The 13,010-nt window shown below is 50.5% G+C and overlaps 6 protein-coding genes across 6 annotated transcripts; 2 read left to right on the forward strand and 4 right to left on the reverse strand.

Moving 5' to 3' along the window:
• Positions 1 to 21: 21 nt before the first annotated feature.
• BDV14DRAFT_201492 (uncharacterized protein) lies at positions 22 to 1,584 on the reverse strand (the record flags this gene model as incomplete). The annotated part of the gene is made up of 1 exon (XM_073773773.1): positions 22 to 1,584. One exon carries the CDS (start codon positions 1,582 to 1,584, stop codon positions 22 to 24), a length of 1,563 nt encoding a protein of 520 aa, XP_073626728.1.
• A 622-nt stretch (positions 1,585 to 2,206) lies between these two features.
• BDV14DRAFT_190684 (uncharacterized protein) lies at positions 2,207 to 3,277 on the reverse strand (the record flags this gene model as incomplete). The annotated part of the gene is made up of 1 exon (XM_073771366.1): positions 2,207 to 3,277. One exon carries the CDS (start codon positions 3,275 to 3,277, stop codon positions 2,207 to 2,209), a length of 1,071 nt encoding a protein of 356 aa, XP_073626729.1.
• A 1,829-nt stretch (positions 3,278 to 5,106) lies between these two features.
• Positions 5,107 to 6,028, forward strand: BDV14DRAFT_201494 (uncharacterized protein; the record flags this gene model as incomplete). The annotated part of the gene is made up of 2 exons (XM_073773774.1): positions 5,107 to 5,152; positions 5,235 to 6,028. The coding sequence occupies 2 exons, from the start codon at positions 5,107 to 5,109 to the stop codon at positions 6,026 to 6,028; spliced, it is 840 nt and encodes a 279-aa protein (XP_073626730.1).
• A 1,487-nt stretch (positions 6,029 to 7,515) lies between these two features.
• Positions 7,516 to 8,735, reverse strand: BDV14DRAFT_175961 (uncharacterized protein). Its single transcript, XM_073769166.1, has 2 exons — positions 8,347 to 8,735; positions 7,516 to 8,284 (listed from the first exon to the last, which is right to left on the reverse strand). Exons 1-2 carry the CDS (start codon positions 8,708 to 8,710, stop codon positions 7,632 to 7,634), a joined length of 1,017 nt encoding a protein of 338 aa, XP_073626731.1. The 5' UTR covers positions 8,711 to 8,735; the 3' UTR covers positions 7,516 to 7,631.
• Positions 8,736 to 9,488: 753 nt separating this feature from the next.
• Positions 9,489 to 10,915, forward strand: BDV14DRAFT_175963 (TauD/TfdA family dioxygenase). The gene is made up of 3 exons (XM_073769167.1): positions 9,489 to 9,655; positions 9,720 to 10,299; positions 10,356 to 10,915. The coding sequence occupies exons 1-3, from the start codon at positions 9,559 to 9,561 to the stop codon at positions 10,789 to 10,791; spliced, it is 1,113 nt and encodes a 370-aa protein (XP_073626732.1). The 5' UTR covers positions 9,489 to 9,558; the 3' UTR covers positions 10,792 to 10,915.
• A 300-nt stretch (positions 10,916 to 11,215) lies between these two features.
• On the reverse strand, positions 11,216 to 12,890 carry BDV14DRAFT_209691 (putative MFS multidrug transporter; the record flags this gene model as incomplete). The annotated part of the gene is made up of 5 exons (XM_073775707.1): positions 11,216 to 11,357; positions 11,433 to 12,100; positions 12,160 to 12,654; positions 12,709 to 12,824; positions 12,860 to 12,890. 5 exons carry the CDS (start codon positions 12,888 to 12,890, stop codon positions 11,216 to 11,218), a joined length of 1,452 nt encoding a protein of 483 aa, XP_073626733.1.
• Between the last annotated feature and the right edge of the window lie 120 nt (positions 12,891 to 13,010).

A 13,010-nucleotide genomic window follows, 5' to 3' on the forward strand; every position in this document is an offset into this window, starting at 1 on the left:
CGATCCTAACAGCTAAATTAATTACACACGGGGGTTAAAAGGTACAATATCCTGCTTCCCGCGTGCCAGGCTGTTGTAGTCCCTCCCCATGACTTTACGCTCAAGGACGTCTTCCCGGTCAGCACGGTTGACTTTAACTCCCCCGGCGATGGGGAAGTAGCAACGGATGAAGAGATCCTTCAAGTGACCGCCCAAACAAGCAAGTGGATCTACGATCTGATCATATAGTGCACACCTTCTTGCAATGTTCTGGGGGTCGTCGTATTCATCTCTCTCAACGTGCGCAGGAGCAAGATCGATCTCGATGGTGAGCTTCCCGGGAGTAGTCCTTTGATGAATGATAGTGATTGAATTGAGCCAGTCAGTCCTGATTCCCCTGTAATCCACGTCGAAAGCATTGCTATGCATGTCCGGAAACATGAAGTGGATATGGCGGAGATGCGGCCATGAATAGTCGGGGAATCCGCAGAGGAAACCCGAAGTTTGAGGGCTCCAGGGGATGGCGCTGGTTTGGGAGGAGCTATCAAGCCAGGTTTCGATTGTCTCTTCCAAGGGAGGTGGTAAGGGGTATCGTATGTTGAAAGTATTGGTAGAATAATATACTTGGATAGCGAGATCCCTGATGTGGCGGTTGCCCACGAAACGCAGATCGGAATATTCCCAGCAGGGGTAAACGGTGGAGAACGCAGCGTACTGAAGAGAACACCACTGCCTAACTCTGCGATCGGACGGCCCAGGGGCAGGGGAATTGCAATTATCCCAGTCACAGCCAGCGGGGATAAACCAGTGTAAGGGTGGTCTCAGTACCAAGGGTTGAGACTGAGTTAGGCCAGTAAATTCTAGTATGCGGGATTGCAACTCAACGGGGAGATCTAGAGTTGGAAACGACTGCAGTGGTGGACGATTGCTTGCTTCGAAAAACGTGGTCTTCTGTTTGATCGTCTCCAGTACCAGGGGAAAAACTCCCAAGTTTCGATGCGGTCCCAGACTGATTGAGAGGTCCTTGAGTCGAGGCAGCTCTCTTAGCACGCCGAGGAAGGGCTCTGCAGTTGCTGGAGTTATACCTAGGCAAACAATGCAAATGCTCAACTGGTCGTGCTTGACATGCCGTCCCAGTAGAACACACAGTTCTCTCCAGGCGCAGAAAACATCACTCTCTTCAAAGGGCCCATTTTTCTCATTGAAGATCATATCCTTGCAAGGACATTTGCCATAGAGCGCGTCGCATAGTCTATGGCCATATTCGACGTGCAAATCCCGCATAGACGACCATGCCGTTGGGCCTGCCTTCAGCAGAGGTCGGAAGGACCTATGTTGGCCATACCTTAATACAAAAGTATTCTCCGACCAAAAGACGCGACGCGCATCTTCCGACACATCTCGGGATACATAGAACAGCTGGTTTGCAAAGTGACGGTCGAAGGAATGCGTCACTGAAATGATCTTTTGCTGGCGTTCTGACCAGTTCGGCCTGGGTCTATAATAGGAGATTTCAATCTTCCTGGATGCAAAGCCCAGCTCGCGATAGATCTGGAGCCGAACTGAATATGGGAGTTGAAGGAAGTTGGAAGGCTGGTTGTCCATTGTGGTGGATGGAAGGTGGAAAGAAGTCGGTGTTCCTCCCTGCATTATGTTGTCGAGTATCACCTGATTCTACAGGTCCTATGCACTGTCCCTGATAGAGTATAATGCACATAGTCGATTTCTTTGTTACCTTGACCGCAGCTTAAGCGACGGAGATTAGCATGAGTTAGTGTCGGCGCGTCGGGCTCACAGCGCCAATGAATATCGCTACGTATGTTGGACCCTTGCCTGATCGGCGGCAGATTCGGAGTCGCACTGCCACATTTTTAGACATGCTTCGTGTCCTCTAATCAAACACCGTCTGTAGTATGGAGAGGCAGCCTAGCTAGGCGGCATAGCCTCTTTTATGATAACATTCTTCCATCACTACGAAGCCGCGACCTTGCAAAAGAGCCAGCACATTCAGTGATAGGTAAAGTATCCTTCTGACGTATAAAGAGTGATATTTAAACGGAGAAGCGAAGCTAGACCAAGGATTGAGCAGTGATAGTGATGATAGAAATGCTGGGACAAAATTGGACAGACGAGAGCAAATTGGGAGGCCAAAGCCGAGGCTCGCTCCTGTATAGAGCCTGAGAACAGAGGACCCGAGAACAAGCCTGCACTGTGGCTCCAGCACTATCTACCACTCCTTGTAGGATTTGTACGATTTTATCGGGGTAGAAGCAGTGCTCGCGGCGCCCTTAGCGCCCTCATCACCACCACCCCCACCAGCTTTGAACTCTCGAGTATCCATGTCGAAACATCCACTCGTGGTGGCATCATCGCATAAGGGCCAAACCTTGCCAGTCTCCATATCGCAGAATAGCCCCTCGACTTTGTCCACGAAGTCCGGACCTAGCGAGTTGGGATGGTCGCATAACTCTCGCGCACTATGGCCCTCTCGGCTGCTAATAATCAAGTGGTCGGGATTGTTATTCTTGAGTCCGCGGATATTTCCGACAGTCGTGGTGTTGCGGGATAAGGAGTTCCAATCCCGAACATGACTGCGCTTGGTGTCGTGGATATGCATGTTCGTACCTTCAGGATACGCGCGAGTCTTGCGGTCAATTCCTTGGTTTGGCCTCTTCAGCCCACCGTCCGCTCTGTACTTTGGTGCCGGCTTGAAAAAGTCGATGAGCGAGTCAGGGACAATGGGCTCTGGCTGAAATGTCATTCGTGCCGAATTCTGGCAGAGTCGTCGCTGATTGCGCCTGTACTGGTTCACGAGACCTTGGTCTGAGGCGAAAGAAGGCATGTGCAGACTAAGTCCCTTTGCGATAATGCCATTTGAATGGTCACTGTCAAGCCACACGCACCGGATCGGAGCATTGGAGTCGCCGTAGCTTGCTTCGCTGTGGTACCACTGCGCGCCGCAGGTATATCCCATGTCGCCAGTCCACATGTGCTGCTTGGAGTTGCCGCTTGTCACGATAGCGCTGAGGCAGATGGCGTCGCTCTCCTGCATCACAAGGAGCATATATGCAGGGCTTTTCTGGTGGTCCCCGTTCTGGTCGGGATAAATACTGAATGTCTTCGTGGACTCGCCATCCAGGTGTCCATTTTCGTCGCCGTCGTATTGGCCGAATCGGTTGCCCTCTTCGTCCCAGAGGGCTATGTGAGGGACGCTTCCGCCAGAGTTTGGAGCGTCGCCGATAAGAAGACTGACTTGGATGTCTTTCTCGGGGTCTGGAACGTCGCCTCCGCTGAACATGTCTGCGATGGACCAGACGGAGATTCCGATGCCGAGGGTGTTTGCGATGAGTGCTGCCATGGCTAGAAGAATAGCGATATACTGTGCTTTCCGGTGAAAGGGGTCTCAATGTTAAGTTAGAGTAGTATGCTTGTTTTGTAGTCACCCTCTAGCAGATAGTGTCCGTCTTATATAGATATTTTCTTTCCGCATTTCTAGCACACAAGGACTGAGTGGTTCCCTTATTCACCAGCTGGCCAAAATTCAGGCACAGCGTGGTTGACCTTGGCGACCTGCTCATTCTTTTTGATCTGGCCAACGAAGCGTATCATTTCATTCTCTTGTTGGTACTAGAAGGGGGGTTTCCCAGGGCCATATTGCTGCCTAGTAACCCAGGTCAAACGATCTAGGTACCTGAGATTGCCCCAATGGCTCAGTACCTGCGTCAACTGTCTTAGCCCCATCATCTGCGTTACTGGGATGCATTTTCTTGTTGAGCACTACTAGCGTCATGCAGCTAGGCTTTCTGAAACACCAACATCTTACACCCGATGCAACCGGACGATCATCATCCGCCGCACGGTCCATAGGCAATTAAATTTTGACAATGCAATTGAAGATTCAATGCAGGAGGTGCAAATGACTATCATTTGATAGTCCCACGTTGCCGAAGCATGTTATTCGGCCAATCAGAGCATATCTAGATCCAACATCGAAGTTGAATGGTATACTCAACAACTGGAATTCCAGTCACGTCATGTCCCTCTTGCAGGTTATTACCGTGTCTCTGGATATACATTGTTGCCTGTTCTTACGGCGATCTCCTTCCCGCGGATTCCCTCTAAGAAGCGGAGTCCGTTGATGAGAAGAAGTGATCTGTGGTAGGGACATACGAAGAGCAGTCGTGCGAGAGTGTAGAAATTATGCTCCTGACGGGCTGTACATACCGGTGTATTATGTAAACAATGATTATATTCCGTTAATTCCATGTTTTCGAATACGTTCCATGATGTATACTTCTCACTATCGACGGCAAATGATCGCACATGCCACGCGCCCCAAAACCAGACAATCTTCCTCAGCTATGCTAATGCATATCACCACTAAAACAATTCTTCCTACTGCGGTCCAGACTATTAGCGACTTATGCTAGGTTCTTGTGTAGCGATATATAGTAGAATCTACTCCTTTTTGCTCCAGTCCTTCCATCGTTATTCATGCTATCACATACAATACCTCTCTGCCTGAAAGCGATCAGCCATCATTTCCAAGGCAGAACCAAATATAGCAATAGGGTCAAGAAATAACCTAGTTCCTGGAGTGCTCAGGTAGCCATATTCCAGCGTGTGCATCTGGGTCCAGTTCGAATCCAACGGGAGAGAGGCTAAATCCAACCAGGACATGCTTCCGCGTCTTTTCCCCCCATATCAATGCCGCATGATGACTCCCCGGCAAACATGTTTCAACTCCTAGTATGTGCATTTTCTAGTTGCATAATGGAAGGGCATGGCGTTGTTTACCTATGCAGGATATGTGCGCCAGAGAAGAGTCAAAGGGTGAGACGCCAGCCAGTTTTTGTCCAATAAAGATGCTTGGTATTGTTGGCAACCCTTTTCTAGTCTTCTGCGGCATCCTGTATACGTTACCATCTAGAACGGAGCAATGGAATATAAGAACTGGTATTCTCTTCTTCGATGTTCAGGAGAGACCAGACGCAAGTACCAGCAATCCTAAATCTCCCAAAACCCTACATACTTTCCTACTACGTTTACGCCGTCCATCAACAAAGCTATTCAGTACATTCCTGTCATAACTACTGAGATCCCTGTGCGAGTACTCAGCAAGTCACCATGCGTCTCAACCACATTTGGACGACTGTGCTAGCGTGCCTTGTGGGTGTCTACCTACAAGTCGCCGCCAGGGCTGGCAGGTCTTTCCCATCTGTGACAGATTATTATGGACCTCTAACAATGTATAGTCCCTGGCATTGGTGCATACAATAAGACAATCACTCCACGCGGAGGGAAATTTCCCAGCGTCGGCATCGCACCAAAGCCGCCTACCGTGACCACCCCCAAACCCGTCGGTGGTGTCAACAAGCCCCCGACTGCAATCGAGCCGTACCCAGCGGGGAACAACAACCCGAAGACCCCGGTAAAGGCGTGTAAACGTGCAGATTCGGGATGCAATATCAACAATTATGACCCCATGGACATGGATTACGACGAGTACTGGGACACTGCAAGCGGTCACATAAAGTGGTCTCCTGCGCAGGGGGAGGCAGTGGGCCCGGCCCTGTCTGCCCTGGCAAAGCGGCTACATTCAGCATTAGAAGTCTCCGACAGGGAAATGGTCGAAAAAGGTAATAATATTGTCGGTGCTCTCTACGTCCCCGAGCGAGGCATCTTCATATCTACTGTGCCTCGAAAAGATGGTGCAGATACGCTTGTCGCCAACTTTAAAGAGAAAGCCCCGGGCCTTTACAGAGCTACCAATGGCCGCCGCAACAATGTCCGGGGGTCGCCTAATGCAGTTCATGTCGAGGATGGAGTGATTTATAAGTTTGAGAGCTCCCCAGAAGGGTATCGAATCAATGAGGGGAACCAGTTTCCTGCGGGCTCGACGCTGGCAATGTATGGTGCTTACGGTCCGGGTAAACCGAAGCATCAGCCTGTGCCGTGCCAGGGCATGCAGCCCTTTGTGCCAGTACAAAGGAGCCCTAGTTGCAAGACGGTTCTGCAACGCTTGGGGATTGACGTTGTCGGGGCGTAAGAAGCCGCTGAACCCCGAGACGGCGGAGGCGGTATGGTACAGCACGCAAGAGGAAGATTAAATTTACTTTTGTTGGTGTGGTCATTGCGGATTGATGGTTGTATATCCTGTATTTGTATCATGTCGAGATGTTACATGTCCAACTTTATGCTCTATCGTTCTTTGTAGTTTAACCATGAACCCTTCTACCAGGAGCATAAAGGGCCTCAATTCCACCAAATGCGCATTTCAAGTACCGAGCTCCATGCATCTTTTTGTCAGTATCCTGAGACATTTTCGCAGGGCGGCCCTACCCAGGGAGCTCAAACACAGAGCGCTCCGTAGCTTCGATCTCAACCGGCGACTCAGTAGCCTTGGACGTCTCCCCAGTATTCACCTCCACCATATCAGCATCATCCCGTTTCGCCAACCGACGACGGCGTCGAAGGAGAACCACCAATGCACCAACGATAAATAAGAGAACCCCGGCTCCAACCCCCGCGCCAATTCCGGCCTTCGCACCTGCTGTGAGCCCATTTCCGTCATCGTCGATCGGTACGTCCGTGGGAGAAGGAGACGGCTGCGTGGGGGAAGGAGTATACACGGTAATGGCAGGATAGGTAAATAAATTCGAATGGCTCGGGTGGCTCGACATATCTGGTAGTTATCGAAGTGGTCGTGGTGGGTGTTGTGGGTGTTGATTCTTCCTCGCTTGAGCTCATGCTCGTGCTCATGGTCACCGTTACCGTTGTATAGCCCTACGGATCTGGAACAACGAGTTAGAATGGGACGGATATATCATGGAGTAAGAATTGAATGCATGCTCTTACTCGAGGTCGAAATAGCCCGAAGAGGCTTTAAGATCAGTAAATCGGGGAGAAGGGAGGCAGAACCCCCACAGAGACGAACGGGTCTGACAGAATTGATTCAGGGGTGACAACAACAGTTCAAAAAAGCAAGGCTAGTCTGTGTAACAGTCATCCGAGTGTGTTAGTCCCCTCGGAGCAACAAGTGTATTACTAATTCAGGTGCATAGCTCCGCTAGGCACAGCCCAGAGGCTGTACGGGACAATCTTACGAATAAGGTTGAGTACCAGTATCCTGGGGATAGAAGACGAGTTGGGGTTCTATGAGTGCTCGAGAGTCCACAAGGGCAAGACGGACTCATCAAACTCTGAGACGCTACCACATACTATCTGCGCGATGCTCTAAATATCTCTATTTATCATTCCGCTACCCATTTACTCCGGGCTTGGCAGTTCCGCTGCGCTGGTCTTGCGTTGAGGTGTAGGTATCCGGTAACTTCCTCGTTATTGTCTTATTTTCTTGGTGTGAGAGACCGTCATTCTATCCTGAACCTCGCTGGATTGTAAGTTTCCCGATAATTCGCTGCCGATGCCTGTTCACCTTTTGGAACATCCCCACTCATCAATACGCTTCTGTTCAGGATCCGGAACCTGTTTGCATTATGGGACCTCCACCATGTCCGTCAGGAAACTATCCAGTATCGACTCTACAGTAAGGTTTTGCAGTTCTTGAAGAGAATTCTTGAGTGGTATTTTTTATCCATCGAACGATACATTCAAAACCCAGACTCCGACCAAAACAAAACTAAAAACACAACTTATTTCCGCAAAGCTTCTTCCAACAACGCCTCCGTATGCTTCCAAACCATCTCATCAATACCATTCTCCCGATACTCTCGCAAAACCTTCCCACTATTCCTAATATCTCCCTTCCAATTCACCAAATAAGCACCGCTCCCCTTCACCCCATCAATCCCTCTCGCAACCTCGCTCCCCCCTTGGTCCCCGCCAGCTCTAGCCGCATACTGCGACGCCGTCAGATGAAACAAATGTCTCTCGCCGGCCTCCTCCAAGCCAACAGAGAACGGCCACATCATCGGCCAAACACCATAGTTATACAGCGCCGCCACAGGCCCAGGGAAACTATTACTGTAGATATTAGTTCCGACGAGGCCAGGGAAGGCGTGGATGAAGCTGACGGAGGGATGCTGTTTCGAGAGGTACCCCATTGACAGAGAGGTCATTGTAATGGAGTGCTTGTAGGCGTTCAGGAGGCTGAATGATTTCTTCAGGTCAAGGTCAGAGGTGTTTATGGGGAGTTCGAACCCCCCGCCGTAGATACTGATTATGCGCGATTGAATCGGAGATGAAGTAGCTGAGCCCTTAGAAAGGAGCGGGAGGAGATTCTGGATGAAGCGCATGCGACTGTAGTAGCGCAGGGCAAAGAGGGTGTCTATTACTTCGATCGTTTCTATATTTTTGTCAGAACTGGCCCAAGTAAACGAAGTAGATCCCTAGAAAGAGGCGACATACCATCCCTCCCCTTAAACGGCACCGAAATCCCACCGGGCGTCATGAACAGATAATCCAGTTTCTCCTCTCTCCGCTTAACCTCCTCGCATACTCTATCGACATTCCGTGCAAGAGAGACGTCCGCTTCGATGAAGTGGAATTTGCCCTGCGGGCTTATCTCCTTTAGTTCAGAGAGGAAGGGGTTCGCGCGCGCTTGGTTGCGACCGACGATGTATGCTGTGAGATTGGGGCTGTTGGTATGCCGGGCTAATTGGCGAAGTGTGCTTTGGCCTATTCCGCTTGTTCCACCCACGAAGAGGGCTGTTATGGATGGGAGGTTGCGTAGGGTTGCGTTGTGGGCGCGGACTGCTTGTAGTGAAGGCATTGTTTGATGTGTTGGCTGAGGGGGTAAAATTGGATGATTCAAAAGCGTAGAAGAGAATTCAGGAGGTACTTATAGCATTTTTATCCCTAGGCTACGAGAATACACGAAAACTACACGCGAACTATAGCAATAATTGTTTCGTCATGGGGCATAGCTTGCGAGGCTCTCTGAGTCAATTGGACTAAACTAACTATATTAGGCTTAAGCTCGCAAGATCCCTGTTGCAGGAGCCGGCCCTAGCCATCTCTGGCTAGCGTATCAGAAGATCCACCAATCATATAACTCCTGCACAATGAAAGCTTCGCAAGGATCAGCCGCACCGATCTTCGGTTTTCTCGGGGCATCTCCGGAATTACGTGGTATATTATGGGCTTCGCACCTGGTTTTCAGATCTGCTGAAGTTATGTTGATGGGAAACTGTCGCGTGCGTGCCCTCCTTGCTTTCAATGGTGGTGCAACCCTTGCGCTGGAAATGTGGCTCCGCGGACTCACTCCTGGCTCAGGCTAAGTGTCTGTCCGTATATCTCCGATGCACAAGGGTCTTGTGGCATAATAATTCCTGCCTAATAAACACCTTTTACTTCGCCTTACACGTCGCAAGCCTCTAGCAATTTTTATAAGAATCGCCAATGGCAACCAACAGAATTATCACAGAACAAAAGAAATGCGCTCAAGTCCTACGGTACGTAAGAGACTGATAAGAACCGATAACGAACATCGGCGGTTCCCGGTGGCGGACTCTGGCGGCACTGCCCGTCGCGACGACCAGTTCCAAGCTATAAGAATCGCTCAGCCGGCACAATCCACAATCTGAATCCGACCGAGTTTGGACAACAATCGAATTCAAAATGCCGGGTATCATTGTTGAGAAGCTCTCGCCGCCCGCGGGGTCAGACATCGATTTCGGCGCTGTGGTTAGCAATGTCGATTTGGAGAATATCACCGGTATGTAGAAGCAGACCCAAAGTATTATACTGGATGAAGGCAGACGAGCTAATATATTTTGCAGATGAGACATTCGCAACAATAAGCGACACCCTCTACAAGCACCAAGTCGTCGTATTCAAAAACCAACACCACCTCTCCCCCAAAGCCCAATACGAACTCACCCGCCGCTTCGACCCCTCCTCAACAACCTACGGGCACGGGAAAACCCTCGACGCAAAGCGCAGCATTCTGCACCCAGATCTCAAGACCGTCCCGCACCAGCCCCAAGTCCAAGTTATCGGGCACGGCTTCATCCCCTCGTACGAAGAGCTAGAGAACATCACCCTTAAACACCCGCACCATCGCACGTTCCACCGCGACCCGATTTCCGAGGAGGACGATTACGATTTCACCCGGTTTTATAGGTGGCATATTGATGCGGCGCTTTATGGGCTTTACCCGCCTAAGGTGACGACGCTTTTGGCGGTGAGTGTTCCGAGGGGGAGGAGGCAGACGCTGCGGTATGATGATGGGAGCGATGAGGAGTTGGATGTGCCGCTTGGGACGACGGCTTTTGTGTCGGGGGAGAGAATGTTCGAGTTGCTTAGTGAGGAGGATAAGGGGTTTGTTTTGGGGAGTCGGGTTGAGTATGCGCCGCATCCGTGAGTTCTTGGTCCTCTCACCAAACCCAGGATTGTGGAATTATTAACGGTCACAGATACATCTGGATGTCCCCGGCGCGCTCAAACTCCACCGGACTCGGTCTACACACAGAAAATTTCGAGCTTGATTATTCTTCCCTACCACCAATCGACGAATCAGCGATCCAGGTCCTCCCAATGGTCTGGAAGAACCCTGTCACCGGGAATCCGGCGCTACAAATTCACCCGTCTGCGGTACGGAAAATCCACCTGAAGGACGGCACAGTCATAGACGATCTAGGGAAGGTCCGGGATATCGTGTACAAATTACAGCGGCCCGCGATCAGTCCTAAATTCGTGTACCCGCACGACTGGGAAGAGGGTGATCTTGTGCTTTTCCACAATCGGGGTGTTTTACACTCTGTGGTTGGCGCGTTTGAGGAGGGTGAGGTTAGACTGTTTAGGCAGTGTAATTTGGCGGCTGGGGAGGGCGTGAAGGGGATGGATCAGTAGGATGAAAATCATGGTAAATACATATGGTTTTATGATGGGATGAGGATACTAGAAACTGCATAGAGAATATAAACCGGGATAAAGCATCAGGTTAATAGCGCTAAGATCTATAATTAATCGCTGCAAATGTTACTGTAGAGATGTATTCACGTTTTCTTCGTGCGACGACTAGGTCCAGATATGGTGCCCCTATGCCAGGTACGAAGGTAAGTGCTTACGACTTTCTATTAACTTCCCAACTATGCATGAACGCTTGACAATGAACTGCGAGCAACTTGCTGTCCCGTCTACTCGCTTTGGTACCGCGCGGATTGACTTGATCTAGTTCCATTCCATTGAGATTCCGGTTCCTACCATCTATGCTAGCTATACCCAGTTTAGCCGTAGTACCATGGTGAGCTCACTATTTATTAGCACAGAACACTTAGGCCTCCAAACTCCCCTTCCTCCACCGATGCCCACGCAAATGCAAATAAACCATTGGAAAGAAACTAGCACCCATAATCAACGCCGTCACAATACCCGAGCTATTCGCAATGCCCACGCTCTCAAACATGGCAGGGAACCTTCAAACTCGTCAGAAAACCAGCCCCTCGAAAGATACACATAGGGAAGTGGGGAAATCGAAAGAGAGAGCATACCAAAAAGGCCCAATAAACCCCCAAGTCGACCTGACAAAATTAATAAACACGCCTACGCCCCCCGCATCAGCAGGATACGTATCAACCGCATACGTAGTAAGCACAGTCGTAACAACCTGGTTCCCAAACGCCGCAACGCCCGTGCCAACAACAGGCGAAACCCTCCACTTTCCATTCGGCGCCTGCTCCGTGCAAACAAGAAACACAACCATGCCGGCAATACTAACCAAGAACCCAAAATAACTCAACCAAAGTCTATACTCTGCCGGTGGGTTTGAGTGGATTCGCTTAGCGCGGAGATTCATCCAAAGATCAGAGCTATATCCGCCCATTTGTTCACCCAACAGTGAGCCGATGATTAGACCTAGAAATTGAAGTCCTAGTTGTTCTGCGGAGAGCGCGAACTTCCCCTGTAGGAGTTGCGGGACTTCGACGGAGTTGAGTACGGAGCAGAAGAGGAAGACCATGCTGTAGGCTATTGCGGAGAGGAGGACGGGGATGTTGGTGAATAGGTATAGAGGGCGGATGAATTCTGTTGCTGTGAAGGGTGTTGAGTCGATGCGGGATCCGAAGGTCAGGTATTGGCGTTTGAATGGTGATGCGGTGGGGGCTATGTATCGTGTTTCAGGGCCGCAGATGAGGTACAGGATGAATTGGACGGCGTTTGTCTAGACAGGACGAGATCCAATGGTTAGCTTGCGCTTCAGAATTTGAGGAGTAGACGTACAATGGCCAACACCCAGTAAATCCACCTATACCCAACCCTCTCAGCCACAAAGCCAAATATGAATGGTCCAACAGGAACCCCCAGCGTAACCATCACCGTCCAAACACCCATATACCTCGCCCGCTGGTGTTTAAAAAACGTCTCCATAACAACCGCACTCCCCAGCGCCATAGCAGGCGATATAAAGAACGCCACTAGCGCCCGACAAGCAGCCATGGAAGCATAATCGGGACTCTTTGCACAACCGATATTACACACGCAGCTTAGCACCAGCGACATGAGGAAGATAGGACGGCGCCCGAATCGATGGGAGAGCGGCTTCCAGAGTAATGGTGCAGCGCCTAGAATTGCAATCTGGAGCGAGGTCAGGTAGCTTACTCTTTGAATGGTGACGCCGACGTCAACTGCGATTTCTTCGTACGCGGGGATTATGGCGGCTGCGGTGAATGTGCCCATGCAGGCGTGGAATGCGACGAGGGCGAGGTTTGTTGATTTCTAGCTCGTTAGTACTTAACTTCACTTGATTAAAGAATACGGTAAGGGATTTACCTTCCACGAAGGCCAATTGTACGGATCAGCCGGGTCCATACTCGGAATCGGGTCGAGGTCCAGTGTTCCATGGCGTTCGAAGAGGTACGCCTGATGCTTTGCTCCGACAGCGCGCCCTCAGGCGGCGTGTAGGTACCTGCCTCTTCCACACAAGAAGACTGTGTCTTGTCCAGCGTAGCCATAGTGATGTATGTATGTGTATCGAAGAGTCCATTGAAAGCCTCGCGGGGCCCCAGCATCTATAACAACCCCAACGCCCGACGCAACGCGGGGATACCCCATCAAGTGGACCTTTGTGTCAC

The sequence above is a fragment of the Aspergillus stella-maris genome, assembly GCF_047715825.1.
Source record: "Aspergillus stella-maris strain CBS 113639 unplaced genomic scaffold BDV14scaffold_38, whole genome shotgun sequence".
Taxonomy (NCBI): Eukaryota; Fungi; Ascomycota; class Eurotiomycetes; order Eurotiales; family Aspergillaceae; genus Aspergillus; species Aspergillus stella-maris.